Genomic DNA, 25,664 nt, shown 5'->3' with positions numbered 1-25,664 from the left:
TGGAAATGAATTATGTTAACACAATTGTGAGTGGTTTAAAATAAATCCAGTGAACCGTCGCAGTACGCTTGGCAGAAATGAAACAACGAATAAACAACTATTACTATCCATACTTTATATTACCCGGACCCGGCAACACAGGATTCAAAAAGAATGTTTTGCTAGCTTTACTAGCAATGTAGAACATAAAATAATATTTGGGCCTAAGTATTTTTGGACCTATGTTAAATCAAAAAAAGGCGGATCTATGTACCCTCATAAATTTTCATTTAATGGCAAGGTAATTAATGATGGGACTTCAATTTGTTCTGCTTTTAACAATTTTTTTGAAAGTGTCTTTGTAAGGCCCACCAATAGTGATGAACAAAATGATATACCTTCGTCAAATAGCCTTTCACTTAACAATGAGAGCCTATCCTCTATACACATCACCGAAAATTACGTCCTTAAAATGCTTCGATCTCTTGACATCAATAAGGGACCAGGCTGCGACGCCATCCCGCCTATATTCTTACGTTCATGCGCAGATAGCTTAGCATCACCTATTGCTTTGCTTTTTCAACGTTCTTTGAAGGATTGTGTGTTTCCGTTAATCTGGAAAAAAAGCCCACATTATACCTGTATTTAAAAAAGGATCAAAAACTGAGATTACTAACTACCGGCCTATTTCCATTTTAAATACATTGGCTAAAATGATGGAAAAAGTAGTTTTTGAAAACATATATCCTACTATTATCAAAGGTATACCTGATACCCAACACGGTTTTCTTCGTGGCCGTTCTACTATATCTAACTTGGCAATCCATACAAACTATGTCTTAGAACAAATGGAAAGTGATGGTCAAGTGGATGTAGTCTATACGGATTTCGAAAAAGCCTTTGACCGAGTGGACCATACTATACTTTTACAGAAATTGTTTCAGTTGGGTATACACGGAGACCTTTTGCGATGGGTTACCTCTTACTTGTCTAATCGTTCTCAGGCGGTTGTGATGGGCGAATACAAGTCTGATTACATACAGGTTCCTTCAGGCGTGCCTCAAGGATCACATTTAGGACCACTCTTCTACAACGCGTACATTTATGACATTCATTTATATTTACTTTATACCCGTCATTTATCGTACGCTGACGATAAAAAAATATATTTAAGTATATCATCAATTAATGACTGTGAGAAACTACAAAACGATTTAAACAGAATATACAATTACTATCAACAAAATAAAATCTCCGTGAACGTAAGTAAATGCCAATGCATATCTTTTAGTCGTAAGAAATTACCTATAATTTACAATTACATGTTTAATGGTGTTCCTATAAAACGAGTTAATATAGTAAAGGACCTAGGTGTTTTATTTGATTCTAAAATGAATATGGTTGAACACATTGACTCGATAGTAAGTAAATCCTACAAAAACTTAGGTTTTATTATAAGAACTTGCAAACCATTCAATCATATTCTTAGTTTAAAAGTACTTTATTACGCATATGTCAGGAGTATATTAGAGTATGCTTGTCAAGTGTGGCAACCCTATTATGCTGTCCACATCAGCAAAATCGAAAGAATCCAAAAGAAATTTGTAAAATATATAAATTTCAGAATTAAAAATAAAGTTACCAACTACACAGACAACTGCCGGACTTATGACCTACTATCTCTTGAGGATAGACGTTCTCTAATGAATATGAGCCTACTCTTTGATATACTGCGAGGGCGTATAAACTGCCCAGAATTGCTTGCACAAATAACATTTAACACACCAATTTATCGCACGAGAAACACCCCTATGCTTAGTGTGCCTTCGCATCGTACATCTTATGGCCAAAATTCTGTACTTACAAGAGTTGCAAAAAGCTACAATAAATACTTTTCTGAAGTTGACATTTTTGTTGGAAATAAAAAATCTTTTATGAACAAAATAAAAAGCATTTTATCTGGTGAGAGCGCTCATTAATTTCATCTTAATTTATTTTGAGTATTATTTTATGACTTTGCATGTGATATACCTATTGCTGCTAGAAAGTTATATAAGTAATGATAATTAGTGTAAATTGAGTCAAAGTTATTTTTGGTTGTAATAGTTTCTATATTATTATCTATAACATAATAAGTATGTATTGTAGTGTGACTAAGCCATATCTTACCTCAACGCAACATTCCATGAAATGGTAGTGAGGCAATCTAAGTTTTTTTTTCTTCTCTACCCTCTCTTATATTATTTCTTTGTTTAAGTACATTGTATTAGTTAAATTTATGTAATAGTAATTAGATGTTTTAAAATGATGTGTGCTTATACTTAGATATTCTAATTAAGTCGGTTTAAGCTTTAGTTTAGTATTTAAGCTGTATTTAAGTAGGTAACTTTAATTAACCTTCTAGTTAACTATACATTGCATATTTAAATAGTTAGTTTTAAGGTTGTAGTTATCTTAATAAAAAAAAATAATAATAAAAAATAAAAAAAAATATTATAAAAAGTGCAAAATTGTGTCTTGGCCGAAACCATTCTAACCTACTTACATAATCTATTAATGCCTAAGCCACTGAACCGATTTAGATAAAACATCTCATTTAGTCCCGTGGATTGGACATTGCAAAGTTTTTGAAAGGAAAAAATGTGCGCAACAAAATATTACATCTAGTTTATGTAGTAAAGTTAATAAATATTTAGTAATCTGTGCTTCTCTGATTAAATATGATTCTATTTAGAAACTCTAAGTAGAATCATTTTCCATACGGTTAGAGGAGAATTCTTAGTTTAATTTAGTTATTGTTTTATTTGTGCTAAATAACAAAAATATTGCTCCAGTAGTTCGTGTAATAAACTCTTTCAAATAATTTCCCCCGTTTTTTACAAATTTTCCTCTATTTCTTCGCTCCTATTAGTCTTAGCGTGATAAAATATAGCCTATAGCCTTCCTCGATAAATAGGCTATCTAACACTGAAATAATTTTTCAAATCGGACCAGTAGTTCCTGAGATTAGCGCGTTCAAATAAATCCTTTCAAATAATTTCCCCCCGTTTTTTCCACACTTTCCTCTATTTCTTCGCTCCTATTAGTATTAGCGTGATAAAATATAGCCTATAGCCTTCCTCGATAAATAGGACAAATTGACACTGAAAGAATTTTTCAAATTGGACCAGTAGTTCCCTATTTTAGCGCGTTCAAATAAGCCCTTTCAAATAGTTTTCCTCCATTTTTTTACACAATTTTCTCTATTTCTTCGCTTTTGTTAGTTTTAGCGAGATAAAATATAGCCTATAGCCTTCCTCGATAAAAGGGCTATCTAACACTGAAATAATTTTTCAAATTGGACCAGTAGTTCCTGAGATTATTGCGTTCAAACAAACAAACAAACTGTTCCGCTTTATAATATTAAGTATCCCTTATACCTTAAGAATTTCAACGAGTTTTACCTTACTCTTCTGGTTATCAAAATTTTCAGCTGGTCCGCGACAGTAAAATTTTACTACACCCCATTGCGTGAAACTTTTTTGATAAATAAACCCGAAACGCAAAGTTCATTGGACAGATGGCACCGGAGGGAAAGGTCTGCTTTATGACGTATAAGCCCTTCGGTTGTATAATTTTATTCTGTTAAATAATTTGTTAATTTCCGAAATCAAGTAACGGCAGGCATAATAACAGAAGAAAAATGAGATTTTTATGTAAAGTGTAAATTAAAATTACAAACATAATATTTAAAATGGGTATTTCTTTGTAAGAATGTATTATTTAATAAATAAATAATAAAAATAGATCTCTCTATAATTACCTAACATTTAATAGTGATACCTCTCAAGTTCCAAAGTCCAGACTCTGACCAGCAGGCGTAGCATGGTCACCATAGAAACGGTTTCCTTCTACGTAATAATTTACGTTCTTTCTACGCAATGCTTCGGCACGAATGGGCCGGCTCGACCGGAGAAATAACACGTTCTCACAGAAAACTGGCGTCAAACAGCGCTTGCGCTGTGTTTCGCCGAGTGAGTGAGTTTACCGGAGGCCCAATCCCCTACCCTATTCCCTTCCCTAGCCTCCCCTATTCCCTTACCTTCCCATCCCTACCCTCCCCTATTACCCAGTATTCCCTTTTAAAAGGCCGGCAACGCACCTGCAGCTCTTCTGATGCTGCGAGTGTCTATGGGCGGCGGAAGCTGCTTTCCTTAGCTGATCACCTGATGGTGATCCGTTTGCTCGTTTGCCCCCACATTTCATTAAAAAAAGTTAGACAGGACAAAGTATCAGTTAGACAATGGAAATCCGCCATTTTGTTGATAAAATCTGCCAGTATGTCGATTCTTTCCCATGTCTACTGTTGTTATGCTAACCCTGCAGACTTTATCCACAGCAATCCAAAGTGCTGTGGATAAGGTCTGGGCTCCAGACTATACAGCAAAGAAAGTTATGTATTCCACACAATCGCAACAATCACGTAATGGGAAATAAAAAGTAAAAAAAAGAAAACCCAATAGAAAGTCAGTATACTTAACAAATAGGTTGTATAAAAAAACATATTATAGTATTATGATGTAACACAGTAAGGTCTCAGCCTCGAATTTTGCGGGCAGCGAGGCGGGAGCGGTAGCGGAAAGCCGTCTAGAACGCCACTCACCGCCCACCGCGCTGCTGCCCTCAAGGCCAGTTCCATACACATATATACATTGAAACGCGCCGCTCCACTCAGTATAGATTAATATTATGAAACTGGCCTCGGAGGCAGCGGCGCGCGTCATACAAGACGGCTTCCCGCGCCGCGCCGCCGCTACCGCTCCCGTCCGGAGCCCGCTGATTTCGAGGCTGAGGCCTAATCGGTAACATTACCTAAGAAACTTTCATTGTATTTTTTTCTTTTGTAAATCCACCAAAAGCTATTGAACCTATTGATACCACAAAGAGCTTATATTGTGAAAAATATAACGCTGTGGATTTCCTCAATAGCATTGTAATACTGTTTCAAATACTTTAGTGATTCAAAAAATACGAGTAGGCTTGATTGAAATTCGATGTTATTTTTTGGTTTGATACTGTTACAGACTTTTATAGCTTTAGCTAAAAAATAATCAAGAGTTAAGGTTACTAGAGAGGGAAAGAGAGATAGATTGAGAGCATAATATTATTGCGTTGGATGCTGTTCGATGTTAATAATTGTTTCTCTTCTTATAGTTAATGATAAACACTTAGGCTTCTTACAGACGAACGGCACTTGCCAACGGCAGATACAACTGCCGTCGAAACTTGTCGACGGCACTCGACGGCTGCAGTTGTGTTTGTCGAAAACAAAACTGTTAACGTCTCACATAATATATTTTGTAGGGATGAAAATATGTAACTAAAGATTGCCTATAGAAAACGTGCGTCGCCAATCCGTACCTTTGACTTCTGCTTCCCTACGTAGTTCCTACAGTCCTACACGTTCTCTTTAACAATCAAAATGCTTACTAGTCTTACAAATTGTGTGCTATATTATTCACTTGTTATGTGCAGCTACCTTCTCGTCCTCTAACGGCCATTCCCAATATTTGATCTATCTCTGGTTTTGCCCTACTAGAGATAGGAATAGCTCACAATTGACATAAAATATATGTTTCTAATGTCTAATGCTATTCCTATCTCTAGTAGGGCAAAACCAGAGATAGATCAAATATTGGGAACGGCCGTTAGAGTTGATTCAGACCGCAACGCGACGAGGCGAGGCGAGGTGCGGCGCGGCATAAATTTGTATGGATTTGACAGATTTCAATTGCGTGAGACGTCTTGCGAATCTGTCAAATTTATATAAATTTTGAAGTTAGTCGCGTTGCGGTCTGAATCAACCCTAAGGCCCACTTGCGCAGATCTGGGTTAAAGTTAACCCCGGATTAAACGTTATCTCTTTTGTAAAATATATTATGATGAATGTAAGAGACAACACACTATTTAACCTGGTATTAACTTTAACCTGGATCTGCGCAAGAGGAACTAAACGGTGTACCATGTAACAAAACAAAATGATAATGCTTTAGGAGCATGAGTATGAGTCCATGTACAGAGCTTACTGTGAAAGGCAGCAGTGCTGAAAAAGTTACCTTTTTAATTACCTATACATTTTGTATGGGCAAATTCATAACGACGATAGAAGTCGCAAAAAAAGTTACAGCGCTGAGTACTTTCACAGTGAACTCTATGCATATAACCCAATCTAATATATACACACACACATCCAAAAGTCACTTTGTTTTGTTATATTCTGACATTCTGTATAATAAAACCATAAAGTTATTATACCTAGCGGAATAGAGCAACAATCTCGAGCTGTCAAATGAAACCAAAATTGGTTTTCATCCGTGTCAAAAATATGTGTACGTATACAACTTACACAAGCATGATTGAACATGAATTCTATGAGATTAAATTGTCAACGTGCGGCACGTGCCGACTGTACGTCCAAAAAAGAGTGCTGCTGTCATGTATCACACGTCTCTTTTTACCACGCAGTGTTACTGATAGTGACATCTCGCTTGCTCAGGCCTTTGTTTCTCCATTCCGCTAGGTATATTAACTTTATGAATAAAACACTAAAAAAGATAATATTAAAATCGATTTTTAGTGACATTCCATTGACATATTGCAGCGAAACAATTACTGTTCGCAATCTGTTATCGGTCGGCTGACAAATGCCGCCGCAAGTGCGCACGTGCTACCAATAACGAAATAAAAATTGCTTTACACTTTTAATGGCATTCTGATATTCAAAATATATCGCGTACTGATACCCGCAAATAAAAAAACGCACATATCAACAAATAAATCTTATTTTATTTTTACATTTCAACCATAAAGTTAATATACCTAGCGGAATAGAGAAACAAAGGCCTGAGCAAGAGAGATGTCACTATCAGTAACACTGCGTGGTAAAAAGAGACGTGTGATACATGACAGCAGCACTCTTTTTTTGACGTCCAGTCGGCCGTGCCGCACGTTGACAATTTAATCTCATAGAATTCATGTTCAATCATGCTTGTGTAAGTGTATACGTACACATATTTTTCACACAGATGAAAACCAATTTTGGTTTCATTTGACAGCTCGAGATTGTTGCTCTATTCCGCTAGGTATATTAACTTGATGATTTCAACACAATTAATTAAGAGTTTGACAGCTATTGTAGGCTTATGTCAAAATTTTCATCTCATTATCAGTTAGGCAAACATTACACCGTACAGTAGGTTTTGCTGTCAGTTTTACCCATAAACTTATAATATACTGTCGTAGTTTTACCACAGTCATGACTCATGACTGTGACTGATGCATAACCTGTCCTGTAATGCAGTGACTGATGGTTGCATGAAGTTGATTGACGAAAATCTGGATATCTTGATTTTTGCTTCATGCAACCATCAGTCACGTATTTTAAGTGAGTGTTGTCACATCTGACAAAATAGTAAAAAAAATTAGAAACGATACCTTTGAAAATGTTGGCTTTGACTGACATAAAACTGAAGAGAATTGAGTGACCGTCTAATACCATTCATCAGTCCATCAGTCACAATCAGTCAAACATAATTCATGATTGACGGAATTGACTGTCGCTTGTATGATCCTATAATGGATGCCACGTAATTATTATTCGTCTGTAAGTGTGGCAGTTATCCATAAAAAAAAATTACGATATATATACTATATATAAAACAATCAATTCATCAATTTTTCGTTATAGGTATATATATTTTTTTTTCAAAGGTAATAGCTATCCATTAAAGTGAGTAAATACAGACTCACTTACCACCTTTTCCATAGTTTTGTAATAATAAAACTAAACACGAAATTAGGAAATTAATTTATTTAAATATTAATTTATTTAAATACCGTCAAAGTAAAACATAATATTACAATAAGAACAATGCTTATACTTGTTTTGGATGTGGCATCTGGTATTCCATTTGTCAACCTCAGTAGCATTCTCTCGCTTGGCCGGGGGTCTCCACCGGGACAATTTTCGTACATCATGTTGCGATCACAGTCCTTTGAAAACAAAAATTTTAAAAATTACTTCCCGACATTTGCAGGAACTTAAGTTAATGATACAAAAATACAACTAAGAATACTCTGATTAAAAAATCTCCTGTTTTGTTTGAATTGTGCGTGCTTGTTGCTTGACGATAAATAATTAAAATCGGCCAAGTGCGAGTTAAACTCGCGCACGAAGGGTTCCATACCTCAATCGAGCAAAAATAGGCTGAACATTGTGTTTTTTGTATGGGAGCCGTCCTTAATTATTTAATTTATTTAAATTTTATTATTGATTATTGAAGTATACATATAACTGAATATTTCGTGAATATTTCAAGTGCCTATGTGTTGCAGTTATTGATATCGAACAAAAAATAGAAAAAAAAATTTTGTTGTATGGGAGCCCCCCCTTAAATATTTCTTTTTTTAGTATTTGTTGTTATAGCGGCAACAGATATATACACAATCTGTGAAAATTTTAGAAATCTAGCTATAGCGGTTCTTGAGTTACAGCCTGGAGACAGACGGACAGACGGACAGACATTGAAGTCTCAGTAATAGGGTCCCGTTTTTACCCTTTGGGTACGGAACCCTAAAAATAGTAGAAATTGAGAGCCAAAAACTAAAGGAGGAAATAAAATGCAACTTAGCACTTTATCATAAACTTTCCTAAGATCTTTTCATAATAATTCAGAACTAACCAATACTGGAAGTTTCAAAGTAGTGTTTAAAAGAACATTAACGAAAGTACAGAATAATGTAGTGTAGGTACTAGCCACTAGGTAACAATGATTTAAGTTTTCATTTTCAATTTAACTTAGTCATACGAACTCAGGGTCAAAGTTTCTGGAACTTAAAATTAAATTACCGACAAAACAAACAAGCTAACATGATAACAGTAAATGGACTGCAAAATTGTGCATTTTCCAATAGTTTGCTCCAGGAAAAGTTTGTACGAAAGAATAAAGTAGGTAAATGTGTTACTTATAAAATACTTTTTAGCAATAGCAATCTCACTATTAGGTATGCATTTTGTATTTTATTTATCTGTGTCAGTGCTACTATATTTTTAAATTTTTTACGAGTTAATTAGCTATTGATATTGTAATAAGGAAATCCTTCAGGTCTTCATCTTAAACATCCGGTCCGGTCTTTTATCCGGTTTAGCTTTGGAAAGACTTTTGACTGTAGTATATGCCTGCAAAACATCTGAACTCATCTAGTGCAATTTCACAATAAGAGCGACAGTAAGTGCTTAGCGTGTATTATATCATAGATTCCAGGCAAGACATAGTGACAGATAAGCAAGAAATGTTATGTGTCAGTTTGTTCCTAAAATCTGTCAACGTTCACCCCTTTCGTATTTCTACCGTGGCCAAGTAATAATATTTTTGCCTGTTTGCTTCAGAATTCGCAGATTATATTGTAACTGCAGTACCTGTATCATAGTCATAGGCCGAGACAGGCCACACTGACAACGGCCACAAATTACTTCGTGTGAATTTAATCGAATCATCACTCCGCCCGCGCCAGTATGCAGCATAGACGTCAGAATACTTATAAAGCAATGCGCTCACGGCCGCAAAATATTGACTGTCCCGCAAAATAAGACAGTTTTTTTCTTGGTCGAGACTGGAGTCTCTTATATAATTTTGTAACATAATCATTATATTCATGGGCGTACCGAGGGGGGGGGGGGGGCAGGGGGGGGGGGCAGCTTGACCCATGGATCATGTTGACGTCCCTACTAAGTATATTATCTAGTACTTTTATCTATAAAAATAAAAAATTAAGAACGAATTTTTGCCATTTGTTTGCAATACAATATTTTTACAACTAAAAATTATTAATTTTTTATTCTTTATAAACACCTAGCTTATGAAAAATCTGATTTGCCCCCCCTGGCCCAGAACCTGGGTGATTTGCCCCCTCCCTGGCACCAGAACCTGGGTAATTTGCCCCCCCCCCTGGCCCAGAACCTGGGTACGCCCAAGATTATATTATTATCATTTCAAAATTGGGCTGAACCATTTACATCGTAGTATATGAAATATGAAAATTATTAAAAGTATTTTTACTCTTTTATGAATAACTTTTTAATAATTTGTGCAATAAAAACGCAAATTCCATCAGTGTGTATTTTTCACGGCTCTTATTATAGGGAAGCATAATTTGTGTGTGATTGTACTGATGAAGTTGATTCATAGGCAGATGGCGGACCTATCGTAATTTGGTTGCATTTTGTCAAATCCAGCCAACAGATCACGCCTCGGTCAGAGTAGACAAAATTATAGAGTATGCCGACTTAGAACTGATGTTGAAATTTTTAAATTTGACGCATTACGATGAAAATCGTCGCTAGGGTTGTTAACTTGCTACCTACGAATTTAAAACTATGACATATTCGCTGGACGTGGTCCTCTTTGATCGTATTGTTGTTTGTGTTTTGGCACATGCGATTAAAATTGTCAGAATCCAATTTTGAAATCTTTATTTTAAATATTTAAAAATAAATTATATCAGCCAGCGCGAGGCACATTCCGTTCATAATCCTAGTGAAACCCGACGAATTTGACATATATTGAAACCTGTCCGTCTCTTTGCAGTCGAACTACTGGTCGTTATGTCTATTGTGTCTCGGTCAATTCAGACCGCAACGCGACGCGTAGATCATGCATTTCTAAATTTGTATGGATTTGACAGAATTGCAAGACGTCTCACGCAATTGAAATCTGTCAATTCAGTACAAAATTAGAAGTGCATCTACGCGTCGCGTTGCGGTCTGAATTAACCCTTATAATATTTTATTGTCATAACACGACCAAATGACGTAGATCCGCCATCTGCCTATGAATCAACTTCCCTGATAGTATTGGATCCGACCGTAAATTCCTGCAGGAATCGTTTTTTTTTCGATCAAATATATTTTAAAATAATCTTTAGAACGTATAGAATGGATTAATGTTGGGTTGCCTTGTCAAAAGTAGCCGCAAGTACCTCTAATTAAGTTGAATGTTCATGAGATAAATGCATAATTTGCATGTATATTTTTTTTCAGTAAATTTTACATCATTTGAAAGAAAATGACGTGAGAAAATAAGGTATAAATGGTTGCCAGCTCTAAGTCGGCCGCAACCTAGGGTTGCCAGCCCGTAAACAGACATAGTTCTTCATCAAAATTGAAGCATCGTTTTTTTAAATAATTTTGATACCAAATTAAAGTTCTATGCATTTTGTATATGAATATCCATGGTTGCCAGTTGCACGATAGCCGAAAACTGGGGTTGCCATCACTTTTGTATATGACAAATGTTCAGGCTTACAATTATTATGCCTGGCATTATTTGAGGAAGTCGAGAACTTGCAAGATTGCTATTTTTATTTAACAGGCGTTTTTATTTTTATGTGTATTGTCCTGACATTCCTCAATGTCATTCCTTCTTAATTCTCTTACTTTTCTATTGAATACACGCAAGTTTGTATTACGGGCTTTCATTTTGCTCAATTAGAGGTACTTGCGGCTACTTTTAACAAGGCAACCCAACATTAATCCATTCTATACGTTCTAAAGATTATTTTAAAATATATTTGATCGAAAAAAAAACGATTCATGCAGAATTTTACGGTCGGATTTTAGGATATGATAGTCCATGTTGTGTGGATAAGTATGTGTGTGTGATAACGCCACTTCATTACCTGATACACGGCACCCTCTGAGACTATGGCAGAGAACCTCTGTAACACCACCGCCTGCTCCTGCGTGCAGTGCGGCGAAGAGAACAGCAGGTTGAGAGTGCAGCGACGGAACCGGGCCCGGGCACTGGAAAAACAATTCAACCATCGATATTGGAAACACAATGATATTGGATATTATATTTTCGCAGGCTTTTTCGATGCAGGCTGATCACCTGATTGTCTGACAAGTAAGATGATCCATGCGTCGGATGGGCATGTAAAAAGTCGGTCCTGCGCCTGATCTCTCGCCGGTCGTGTCGGTCTTCCGTCTCACTGGGTTATGAGAGTAAAGTAATAGAGAGTGCTCTTGTGTGCGCACAAGACACACACACTTGGGCACTATAAAATTACTCCTGCGTAGCTGGCCTGATTTCAATGAAACCGGCCACCGTCACCGAAACCGGTGTGGCAGCTATTATTTTATATTTTAAACAGCCATTATTATTCGCTTTTTTGTGGTATCAATGCATCATGGTAAATAGTAACGTGAAGATGATGACAGACATTTTGACGTGGGAGAGCCATGCTTCGGCATGAATGGGCCGGCTCGACCGGAGAGATACCACGTCCTCACAGAAAACCGGCGTGAAACAGCGCTTCCGCTGTGTTTCGCCGAGTAAGTGAGTTTACCGGAGGCCCAATCCCCTACCATTTTCCTTTCCCTACCCTCCCCTATTTCCTTCCGTACCCTCCCCTATTCCCTTCCCTACCCTCCCCTATTACCCCTTTGAAGGCCGGCAACGCACCTGCAGCTCTTCTGATGCTGCGAGTGTCCATGGGCGACGGAAGTTTCTTTCCATCAGGTGACCCGTTTGCTCGTTTGCCCCCTTATTTTATAAAAAAAAAAAAAAACATTTAAATAGATATTTATACTTAAGAAAGAAACACATTTTTGGCTTTATTTGAGATTTCACTCAAGCTCTACCTTACATAAATTATAGCAGTGAATCTAAAGTGTAATTGGCCGTGGATGCGTTTGTAAACTCGGCCTAACATCATTAATCAACGATGTTTAAGCTGAAATCCTACCCCCAATATGGCTCACTTGCATCCTATCGGCAATATCTATAAATAAAATACGTGGGAGAGCCATGCTTCGGCACGAATGAGCCGGCTCGACCGCGACCACGTTCCCACAGAAAAACAGCGTGAAACAGCGCTTGCGCTGTGTTTCGCCGAGTCCCAATCCCCTACCCTATGCCCTTCCCTATCCTCCCTTATTCCCTTCCCTTCCCATCCCTACCGTCCCCTATTACCCTATTCCCTCTTAAAAGGCCGGCAACGCACCTCTGCAGCTCTTCTGATGCTGCGAGTGTCCATGAGCGACGAAAGTTGCTTTCCATCAGGTGACCCGTTTGCTTGTTTGCCAATGCCACTTGTCGTTGTAATTTTATAACTCAAGAGCGGACTCATCTATCCAAAGTCCAAACCAAAGGTTTAGGGTAAAGCCAATCGAGCGTAATTTGTGAGTTGTGACTTGTGAGTCACAGAATTTCGGCTGGCAGAAATTCTGCTGCATTCAGTTTCATACAAAAGTGCTGTTTGATTCACACGAGCGTAATTTTGCGACTCATGAATTATATGAAAAGATATTTACGCGACCGAAATTCTGCGACTCACAACTCACAAATTACGCTCGTTTGGATTCACCTTTAGGCTTTGTTCGGACTATTTAGTAGATGGTTTATGAAGTTTGCAAAAAATCGGTCGCGCAGCAATTTTTTCATGAACGGAGCAATTCTTCATTTATAATTTCTTTTTGTATCAAATGAATTCAATAGGTCATGGCGGATCATTTTGTTAATAGATAGGTACCTATTAGCTATGTCCAGACTGTGCACTTTCATCTTCAATTTTCGTCATCAATTTTCATATTGGCGCATTCAATAATTGAATGCGTCAAGGAACGCAACAGCAATATTGTCATTTTTGAAGTTTTGGGTACGGTCAAAGGGGATGCGTCGCGGGCATGCCTCACGTTTGCTGTTGACTGCACTATAACGCATACCCTTGACGAACAGAAAAAGGCACAGTGTGGACAAAGACTTTGCTCTCAAATTGAAACTTTTTCAGAGTCGACCATACAAGCAATTTCCATTTTTTTTTAGTTTATACGTACCGAAGCACATACAGGGCCTCTAGAAGACTATTCAATAGTTAAGATTAAATATTGAACACCATAAAACCGGTCGAAGTGAAAAGTTACCGGCGGTTTTGTTTCTAAATCGCCCAGCTACTCGGTTCATGTTTTATTCAAACCGACTAACGGTTTTCAGCTGGAATACGTTACGCTGAATTTCACCTGTTTGTACCCAATAAACTATTTCCATATCTATTTGGATACTAAGTGTTTCGTAGATTAGCGGAGAAAGATAGTTTTATAAAGCTGGATAGTTGAATTTATTTTTATTGAAAATTTTAAGGACTCGCGCTCACTTGATGCACGACAGTCCTAAGACTTTTGTGTGTGTGGACCTTCATGTGTTTTGTTTAGCAATTATGCTCGTAATAGTCTGTCTTAAGACTGTCGCATCGCAACTTTAAACGAGCGTAAGCTCTAAAACTTGCAACTTTTGATGATCAAATTGTCTTGTCATACTAGCTACTATTAAAATTGCAGTATCTTACTTGTAATTTTGATATCAAGGGTACTTAGTTACTAAAGATAATAATTCAAGTCTAAAGATATAGTCTAAAAAGAAAGATAAAAGCAGTCAAAATATAAGGCTTCGGCCGAACCTACGCGTCAGTAACGCGGGACGCGGGACGGGAGCGTCTGCAACGAGAAACTGGTGTGCACACCAGGGTGCGAAACCGTAGATTTTTTCCGCTCTGCCGACGCGATCGCCCCGCGTTGCAGACGCCCCCGCTTCGCAGTCGCTTTGGTCGCGTAGGTTTGGCCGAAGCTTAACATCTCACCAGCACAAAACGAAGTGCACCTCATAGTGAGTCCACTCAAGAGAATTGTTCTTTTGTTCTTCCAGCACATTGTCAAAAGTAGCGTAGCAGGATTCCCACGCGCTTGTCGAGTTCTCTATACAAGCCAGGGATTCTTTATACTCTGTGGAAAGTGGATAAATTATCAAAACTAGCTAAAAGCCGAGCTTTGTGAGTCTCGTATCGTCACACCTTGACTGACTCATGATATCACATCTACATGACAAAAATTACTATGTTAAAGCACAAATCAATAGGCGTGATAGTTTTTCTATAAAGTGTACCAAAAAAGTAAAAATTGTGGTAAGTATATGAAAGAATTAATAAGGTGCATTAGGTAGGTACAAAAAAATAAATACTTAAAAAAAAGGTGCGCATTTGGCTAAAATTTTTAAATCAATGTCAAATAATTCTTTTTTTTTCTCATATTATTAGAATCTCTCACCATAAGTACTAATACGTGGAGTAAATTTTTAAAAACCATTACGAAGACATTCCTTTAATATGTTAAATACCTATTTTAGCAAGAATCGCACAAATATAATTTTTCGTTACCCAAAGTATTTAATATTTAAATTACTTACTACGTTATGCTTTAAAGTTTAGTTCGAAACCAAGACAATTTCTGTGAATATCACAATAGATAATATTCTAGTCTTTGACCTGAGCGTCCTCAAACTTGAAGTTGAAGAGTAAAAATCTTCTAAAAGGTTCACTACTTAGACAACAAGTCTTTCTCTTGTTGTAAAGTTTAAAAGTTATTTGTTATTCAATAATTTAAGAAGATGCTTGTAAATAATAAATTGTTTGTACTTAGAATTGAATTGTGCTAAAGTTTCTGAAACAGGCGCGACATGTAGTAATGAGAAATTGTTTCACAGGCAGATGGTAGATAGATGGTAGGTTTTTCACATGGTAGAGCCATGCTTCGGCACGAATGGGCCGGCTCTACCGGAGAAATACCACGGGCTCACAGAAAACCGGCGTGAAAAAGCGCTTGCGCTGTGTTTCGCCGAGTGAGTGAGTTTACCGGAGGCCCAATTCCCTACCCTTCTATTCCCTATTGCCTTCCTTACCTCCCCTATCCTGTAATCCTATTCCCTCTTAAAAGGCCGGCAACGCACAGCACTTCTGATGTTGCGTGTGTCCATGGGCGACGGAAGTTGCTTTCCATCAGGTGACCCGTTTGCTCGTTTGCTCCCTTATTTCATAAAAAAAAAGATGGCAGATCTAAGTAAATTGGTGAAGCTATATCAAGCTATTCACATCTTTTAGCGACAATGCACATCTTTTTGTTCACTGTACTTGAGATCAGAAAATGACTCATTGGCACACGATTTTACCTGGGATAGAACCTGCATCCTCTGCGAGTACGAACCAAAGGTCTACCTATTATAATAGGCCACAGACGCTCCGTTCATAAAACACGTACACGAAATCCCCATACCCTGCTTTGCCTTATCACGATTTGCGCTATTCTAAGGGCGCTTTTCCTGTCGTGCGTGTCACCGCACACGCGCGGATCTGCTAGTATGAAAGTTGCTTGCATCCTATCAAAAATGATAGGATGCAAGAAAAACGTCTATAAAAATAGACGTTTTTCTTGTCAGGCGGGCAACATGCGCACGGCCAGGAGCATACTGTCAACCGCTTGCGGGCTAGATCTGAGCGCGGGTGAATTGTCGTTGCGTATTGACGCAAGACAGGAAAAGCGACTTTAAGTTGACTTGAAACTGCTTCTCACTCACGAGTGACAAATACTTCATTGTCACAAATGCTGTAAGCGACATGCGCGTGCCCCTTCACCGTCTCGGCGTTGAAACGGCGGCTTGTGACGTCGGCACAGCTGGCGTCCCACAAGGTAGCGCATTTCACCAGCAGCTTAATGGCTCTGGAATTAAAACACAAATAAATCAACTGTGGTATCCATTTTGTTTCCACCTTCTTTAGCACTAGGTCACCCCTCAGCTCCGTTGAGCCGAAATTAGTTTTTCGCGAAGGGCCGTAGTAAGTTTTCTGCAACAAAAACTATCATTCGTCCTTTCCCGTCTCTAAAAGTATCTCCATATCAACACCTAAATCAGTTCAGCCGTTTAAGCGGGAAGAAGTGGGCAGAGGTCATTTCACATACATTTTACTGCAATAAAAATTATTATAAAGGCAAGACTAGGTACCATGGGGCCTTCTCTCAGTATATATTGTACACATTTTAATATTATATTGTGCGTCTTATATTATCGTGATGATTTTCGCAATATTATGTACTGTACCTAAATACTAATATAACATGGTAGAGTTCTGCACCAAGACTTAGGGATAGTAGTCAATTGCAAGCTGAACAGAATAAGTTCAGAATTTAGTTTCCGATACAGACGAGGAAATTAGTAGACAGGGCGTTGATTAATGAGTCTTTTCCATTTTACTTGTACGTCATAGATGACATACAAGTTGACGCTTGGAAATCCAAGAGGAATTCTAAGCAAGATCAGGAAAATCATCACTACCTACTATGAAAACACCTACAAGTGGGAGAGCCATGCTTTGACACGAATGGGTCAGCTCGACCGAAGAAATACCACGTTCTCACAGAAAACCGGCGTGAAACAGCGCTTGCGCTGTGTTTCGCCGAGTGAGTGAGTTTACCGGAGGCCCAATCCCCTACCCTATTCCCTTTCCTACCCTCCCCTATTCCCTTCCCTTCCCTACCCTCCCCTATTCCCTTCCCTTCCCTACCCTCCCCTATTACCTCTTAAAAGGCCGACAACGCACTTGCAGCTCTTCTGATGCTGCGAGTGTCCATTGGCGACGGAAGTTGATTTCCATCAGGTGGCCCGTTTGCTCGTTTGCCCCCTTATTTCATAAAAAAAACAGCTAACGGTCATTCAAATAACCTTGAAAATTGCTAATCACCGATTGTAGAAACATCATTGTTCTGCTACTTCAAATTATTATCTGTTAACATGCTCATCTGACGGTTTGCCTTTCGAGCGGATTAGTATAAACCAGGGGTTCCCAATCTTTTTCAGCCCGCGGCGCAGTTACACGTTACAATATTTTGTCACGGTGCCCTACTCTGCCTAGCTATTAGAAAAAGATACATAAATAAACACCTTTAATGATTATTATAGGTTAAGCAGGTAATTGGTAAATAACAATTATAAACAATTAATACTTAACCATCTACCTGCTTAACATAATTATAATTTCGGGAAATGATGGAGAATCGACTCACGGGCCACGACGGCGCCCCTCTTGCCTTTCCACGACGCACCAGGGCGCACACAGTTTGGGAACCCCTGGTATAAACTATAAAGATTTTCTACAGTCTACTATTGTAAGATCGCTATGTAAGAGTCTGTAAGAAGGCTAAAGAGGCGATAGGTCATTTTGATAATATGACAGCAAATATTATATGAGAAACTCCCATAAACAAATTAGTGGTCACTTCAACTTCCACTCATTATCAGACGATATATATTATGGTATATTAAAAACCAAGTACCTGGATGACCGAGCTTTGCTCGGTATAGCAAACACTCATTGCTTCGTGTTACTGAACAACGCCATCTGCTGGAATAGCTTTAGCTGTTGTTGTGTCGTTAAAGCAATTAGTTGCTCACAAAATAGTATTTTCATTCGCCAATAGATGTCAGAAAGAGTCGTATTTTTAGTTTATCGATTATTATCGATAAAACACGAATAAAAAGACATTTTCTAAAAATGATTCCTAGCTAGATCGATTTATCGCCCCCGAAACCCCCTATATACTACATTTCATGAAAATCGTTGGAGCCGATTCCGAGATTCCAATTATATAATATACGAGCTTTTGCCCGCGGCTTCGCTTGCGTTAAGAGGTTAAGAGATTATATACAAACTTTCATCTCCTATTTAAGCCCCTTGGAGGTAGAATTGATTAAAATTCTTTCTTAGCGGATGCCTACGTCACATCATCTACCTGCATGCTAAATTTCAGCCGGATCGGTCCAGTGGTTTGGGCTGTGCGTTGATAGATCACCATGTCAGTCAGTCACCTATGAGTTTTATATACTCATAATATAGAGACTAGCTGTCCCGGCAAATGTTGTTTTGCCCATATTATTTTATTGACGTGACTAAAATATAAGCATGGCGTCATGATCGTCCGACCTAGTTCTCTTAGGCATTTTCAAATATTTAAGAAAATAATTGAATGCGCCAATACGACAGTTGAATGAAAGAAGATGACGAAAATTGAAGATGAAAGTGCACAGTGTGGATATAGCTTTATTATTATAGTATATCTAAAATCCCCTCACGCACGCGCACACCCGCGCCGCTTGATGACAACCACTTCGCAACGGGCCGTGCAGTAAAAATCGTAATTTTTTAATTTCGCCATAACTTCAAAACCAAACGTCCAATTTTGATTATTCAAAGACCAAATATTATCTACATAAACTGTACTTAGTGATGAAATAATTTATTTTGATAAGGATTAATAGAATGAGTGAAATAAACTCGTTTAAATGTAGTCCAAAAAAATTAAGATTTTTTAAATAGAAAAATGGTTGTTGTGCCTCACTCGACATAGAAAGGTATAGTGTGTCGCGGACTTTTTTGTAGATATTTATAAGATCTACAACTAATTGGAACATTTTATGGTTCTATCTTTTATAGTTTAGGCAGCGTACGCAAAATTATTAACTTTTCTGGTAGATTTTTTACACATTGTGTCCGAAAAACCCAAATATCTTACGGAAACCTTTTTTTTCCAAAATAAAATTTAGCCTATGTTACTCGTGGATAACATAGCTATCAAATGGTGAAATAATTTTAAAAATCGGTCCAGTAGTTTTTGAGCCTATTCATTACAATTATACAAACAAAGTTTTCCTCTTTATAATATAGTATAGATGTTAAAAACCAATATATTCTATTCCTTGCCATATCTACCCGTACATACTCTAAGCTACAAACTTGCACCAGTCGTTTATTTTCAAAGGCGCGGGCGGCGACATTCTGCTTGAATTGTAAATGAGTGCGGCGTCGCTTCTGCATCTCGCGGCGTACCCTCTGAAGTTGTCACACTCTATGTACTTAGCTATTGATATTTTTTCATTATACTTGTCAATACTGATCGCGTCCCGGTCTATGATATCGAATTCTCTTTCTGCTTCGTCGTCAAGTATTGAATCTGCAAAGGAAAATGTTCAGTATATTATTATTTCAGTTTTTAACCGACTTGCAAAAATTATTGTCTGGTATGGAGTTAATGGATGGACTTTATACGCTCTATAATCTAAACTTTTGGATTTTATGCTTAGCAGAAAATAAAAAATGTAAAATCACAAATAACTAAATAGTAACAATAACGCAAACTATCAAAGATTCATCCACTCACACTACAATGCGCTTTGTACAATTTATTTTCGCTGTCTCAGAACATTTTTATGAAGCAAAAAAAACTGTTTAAAATAAAAAAAAATATGTAAAGTTTTAAATTAATTATTATTTTATTATTATTTTTTCGACCACTATGTCCAAATCGTAACTGGCTTCAAAGATGTCCATCATGAGATGTACCAATTATAAATACTTATTCTGTCCTTTCACTATAGTATTATGAACATTGTACAGTAACCATCTTTAATACGTGTAGACTATGGACTGTATCTGTATTGTTGATGTCAGATCAGGGTCAAAAGTTTCAGGTCGCGAGTACAATTTTTAATTGGAACCGTTACGATAATAAGCCATGACATTCAAAGTACGAAAACTGCTAAAGATATTGCTTTTAATAATTGTCGACGTGTGTATTAAAGATGCTGCGAACTGGTGTTGCCAATTCATATCGACGGTGGAAAGGCAAAAGTTACCAAGTGACACTAGGGGTCAAAATGAGTTATTTATATATTCGGAATCAGCGAATTTTTCTCTATCGATTGGTCTTAGTCCCATGTCTCTACGAGCACTTTTGATACTGAGCAAATTTCCTCACTGAGTCTAAAAAGTAAAAACTTTTGAGTTCTAGCTCAAATTTATTTGGCGGCAGGTAAATAATTACATACACTAACAGAATTTTATTTGTCATATAGTAAACATTGCTTGTTATAATAATGGAATATTATGAAATTTAGACCCCTTTGCTTGTTCAATTAATTAAAAAAATCTCTACTTAACCCTTTCTGCTTCGAACCATTTGGAAAAAATATATATTTAGATATCTTTACTAGATTGAAAGATAAAACGTTTTTGTCGGTTGGTAACTTTTACCTGCTTCTAAATTTAGGTAAATTGTAACCAAACGCCACTTCTACGCTAAGTATAAAGAAAAACCTTTTTTTTATAAACTAATTAATAAAGGCATTAAAATACTTTAAAAATCCGTTGGATTTTTAAAAATATCTCTAATAGCTAATTTTCTATGATTTTTTAAAGAAAAGATGAATCTTTAAACGACTCTCCTGTAAAAATAGCTATATGTCGCTTGGTACTTTGCCTTTCCACCGTCGATATGCATATTATTAATATGAACGATAAATTGTGTCTGTCCGTCTGTCTGTCTGTTAGTTACCTCTTAACGCCCAAGTCACTGAACCGATTTTGCTAAAATTTGGTATAATATTATGTCTGCCTGTCTGTCTGTCAGTTTTTGAACAGAACCGATTTCGCTTATCTTACTACTATACTTTGAGTTCCGGGAAATGACATAGGATACTTTATATCAGGGAAAAATGTACGGTCCCCGCGCGATAAACGAGTTTTGGCGCAACGGAGTTGCGGGCGTCATCTAGTTATTTATAAGCGTAAAATCAAGTATATAAAATAGCAATGCAGTTATCCTATTCATTGCATCTTCGCTTTGTCTGCTCATTCCATAGACCAGATAAAATTGAATTTATTCCAGCTTTTCTTGTGGTTTCGAAAGTATTAACGCTACAAGGTGCTAAAGGATTTGATTAAGTATTCATTGGATGGTAATTGGAACGACCACTTAGTACTCTTATTGGCTTAAGAGGGGATAAGGGATTACTGTATTGATAAGGTAATCTCAAAGCTTCATTCCCACAGCGATCAGCTTCATTTAAATACTTGGTACAGTCCACAAAGAACAATAGTATTTTAGAAAGATAATACTGGCTTTAAAATTGTACGTAATAAGGATTAAAGTTTCAGAAACTACTGAACCGATTTTGATGAATCTTGCAGTGTTCCCTATGTGAAACTGTACTTAGTTCAACAAAAAAGAATTACTCAATTCGGACTTGTAGTTCTTGAGATATCATGATGATGAAGAGTAGGCGAACACAAACATGAAAACGTACATCCTAAGTACATACATAAAATATACATACACTTTTGAAATTTGGCACATTTGTTCAGACGCTGATCATAAACTGGACATTAATCGGCATTACATACATATATTATGTCGAATTGATAGGGGGGGGTGGCGGCAGGATCCTAGGATGGCCGCAGAGTTCGTAGATGGGGCGGCAAAATTAAAGTGGCATATACTCATAAAAAATATTATAAATCCGGTCCTAGGCGATGGAGTAAACCAATAAAATGAAAAACATCTAAATCTGACTATACTAGTCCTGAGGTACTTAGTTTGAATAAGGCTTACACCTTACAGCTCTAACAGTCACTTGAAATCGTAGCTACATAATAATTAATGATTACTAGTAATAAATTCACTGAAAGAGACTTATAAGATTGAGGCTAGGAGAAGTTAGGTCACTTCTCCTAGCTCTATCTCAATATTTTCTTCAATCGGTTCTAATATTAGTTCCGAACCTTTGTTGCGTTTGTAGGAATATACTATACAGTTTAGACTTGAAGGTTGTGGATTCGATTCTCGCGTTGGAACAACAATAATATTGTTACGAGAGACTGTTGTCCTGATTTGCTTGTAAGCGAAATAATAGTATGCGTCGGATGGGCATGATAAATGCAAATAGTACATAGATCCTATAGACTACAGGCCCATGTCGAAAATGGATGTGTCATCTGAACCACCTGGTGACCTATAAAGGACGATATTAGAGCATAAAATAATAAGATTTAGCACTATGCCGTCACTTGTAAGCTGTCCAACTGAGTGCTAGTGAGAATTCAAAAGTGCATGTACATTTTGGTCATATGATCCTGTACGGCATTTTTACCATCGATAGATACATGAAAAATAATAAGAAAGCCCGCAGTGCCGTACAAAAATGATGCGCCACTAAGTCGGTATTTTTATTTTATTTTCAGCCAATTTCCATGGTAAATTTGGTCATTTGATTCTATACAGCATAAGTTTCATACTGTTTGGATACAGCTTCGAATCAATTATTCCGCAACGCCGTACAAAAATAATGCGACAATAGAAAAAAAATCGAGGGTTACAAACCCCTGTTTTTCAAGGGTCCGGGGGGTCATTTGAAACAGTACGGCTTCGGTTCCAAATATTATTTTAGCACTCAAAAGTACTATTAAAAATAATGCCGTCAAAAAATTTTTGTTCATTTGAATAATAATCTTAATTTTATGGTATACTTGATTTTTTAAGTTGTAAAATTATTTGATTCTGTACGGCAACTTTATCTTTAATATGATATTGTAAAATACGATTGTTATATAGTATTGATGTTCAAAAGAAACTGTTCTAAAAAAATTAAAGAGAAATACAAAAACTGAAATTTTAAAAATTCATAGATTAATAAAGCAATTTTCTACATTTTTCCCTCGTCTTAAATAGTATTAAGATAAATAAATTAGGAAAAAATATGCCGTACATTTTAATGCAGAGTAAGCAAAGTTCCATACCATTATAGAGCAAAATTGTGTTTTTTTGTATGGGAGCCCCCCCCCTTAATTATTTCTTTTTAAAAATGTTATTATTTGTTTTTAAATTTAAAATGAAATAAAGTATTTTGTGAACATTTTAGGTGTCTACCTGTTGCCATTATTGATATCGAGCAAAAAATTTCAAAACAAAGCGGCCAAGTGCGAGTTGGACTCGCCCATGAAGGGTTTCGCAGCAGTTATGAGGTTTATTTTAATGAAATTAAAAGGTTTTTGATTTATTTTTATATTTCAGTTGATTTAATGAAAATTAATTTAAGGTTTATCATTTATGACGTATAAAAAAAACTACTTGGTAGATCTCGTTCAAACCAATTTTCGTTGGTAGTTTTTATAGTAATGTACATCATATATTATTTTTAGACTTATCATGCACCTACTTTAGAAGTTAGAGAAGGGGGGACACACATTTTACCACTTTGGAAGAATCTCTCTCGCAAACTATTCAGGTTAGAAAAAAATGACATGAGAAACCTCAATATGATTTTGAAGACCTATCCACAGATACCCCACACGTATAGGTTAGATGAAAAAAAAAATTTTGTTTCAGTTGTACCTATGGGGACCCGTAAAATTTTTCATAATTTTTTCATTTTTGTATCAAAATCTTAATGCGGCTTACAGACTACATCTACTTACCAATTTTCAATAGTATAGCTCTTATAGTTTCGGAGCAAAATGCCTGTGACATACGGACGGACAGACAGACAGACAGACAGACATGACGAATCTATAAGGGTTCCGTTTTTTGCCATTTGGCTACGAAACCCTAAAAATCACGTTTGTTCACGGGGTTCCCATAGAGGGAACCCCGTTTAAATATTTATTTTATTTTGTTTTTTAGTATTTGTTGTTAAAGCGGCAACAGAAATACATAAACTGTGAAAATTTCGAATCTCTAGCCATTCCCGTTCTTGAGTTACAGCCTGGAGACAGACAGACGGACAGACATCGGAGTCTTAGTAAAAGGGTCCCGTTTTCACCCTTTTGGTACGGAACCCTAATAAAACAACTATTTTTTTGGAAAAAAAAACGATATATTTCGTTGTATGGATTTTTCTTACATTCCGTTCTATGGATTTTTGCTTAAGTATTTTTTTCTCCTACAAACCTTTGGACCAACGAAAATGTACGGCATGTAAAAAAATATTATCTATGCATAAGATACTTCCAAAATATAATAATAATTTTATGTTGATTGAAATCACCCCCCGGACCACTGGAAAAGAAGGGGTTGTAACCCTCGTTTTTTTCCATTGTCGCATTGTTTTTGTACGGCGTTGCGGTATAATTGATTCGAAGCTGTATGAAACGTATGCCGTATAAAATCAAATGACCAAATTTACCATGGAAATTGGCTAAAATAAAATAAAATTTTCAGCATTTCTTATTATTTTTCATGTATCTATCGATGGTAAAAATGCCGTACAGGATCATATGACCAAAATGTACTCAACCACTTTTGCACATGCACTTTTGAATTCTCACTAGCACTCAGTTGGACAGCTTACAAGTGACGGCATAGTTCTACATTTTATTATTTTATGCTCTAATATCGTCCTATATAGGTCACCAGGTGGTTCATATGACCCATCCATTTTCGACATGGGCCTGTAGTCTACCAGGCTGATCCCACTTATTGGATGTAGTTATGAAGGGTGCGCTTGTGTAATACTTATGATAATAAATAACTAATATCTGCAAAAATACTTACCGTAAGCTATTCCGAAATAAAATACAACAGATAAAAACGCAGATATTTCCAATAACATAGCAATTTTTTCAAATTCATTACCGATTTTACGTAATCAAATCAAAAAATATTGCATTGCTCGTTTGACTGCTTCATTTCTTCTTCTTCTTTCTAAGTGTCAAAAAGTGACCCTTTTTTATTAGTTTTTTATTAGTTTTTACCACGTTTTTACTAAGACTGAGGCTTCTTTATAAGGTTTTAATAACTTATAGTAATTAAAGTACGGTTTTAACAATAAACTTAATGAGTCAAAATAATATTATAGTAAGTAACAGAAACAGCTATAGGTATGAGATAACAAACCCAAGAATTACATCTGCTAAAGAGAATTATTTAATTAAACACATGAACAGTATTAAAGACGAATAAAGCTTCCATTAGTCGATCGCAGAATCGAAAACGCCTG

At 36.7% G+C, this 25,664-nt stretch overlaps 2 protein-coding genes across 2 annotated transcripts in view; both read right to left on the bottom strand.

The window, feature by feature from the left end:
* The window catches only part of LOC121727921 (myb protein), a 525,795-nt gene that overhangs the window by 57,207 nt on the left and 442,924 nt on the right, over window positions 1-25,664 (bottom strand). The gene's annotated exons all lie outside the window — the stretch shown is intronic.
* LOC121728088 lies at window positions 590-25,311 on the bottom strand. The gene is made up of 7 exons (XM_042116195.1): window positions 25,220-25,311; window positions 19,630-19,846; window positions 16,419-16,561; window positions 14,653-14,794; window positions 11,695-11,818; window positions 7,899-8,010; window positions 590-594 (listed from the first exon to the last, which is right to left on the bottom strand). The coding sequence occupies exons 1-7, from the start codon at window positions 25,275-25,277 to the stop codon at window positions 590-592; spliced, it is 801 nt and encodes a 266-aa protein (XP_041972129.1). The 5' UTR covers window positions 25,278-25,311.

This window comes from Aricia agestis, chromosome 6 (genome assembly GCF_905147365.1).
Source record: "Aricia agestis chromosome 6, ilAriAges1.1, whole genome shotgun sequence".
Taxonomy (NCBI): Eukaryota; Metazoa; Arthropoda; class Insecta; order Lepidoptera; family Lycaenidae; genus Aricia; species Aricia agestis.
Note: the sequence above shows the minus strand (reverse complement) of the source record. Positions and strands in the feature narration are given on the sequence as shown.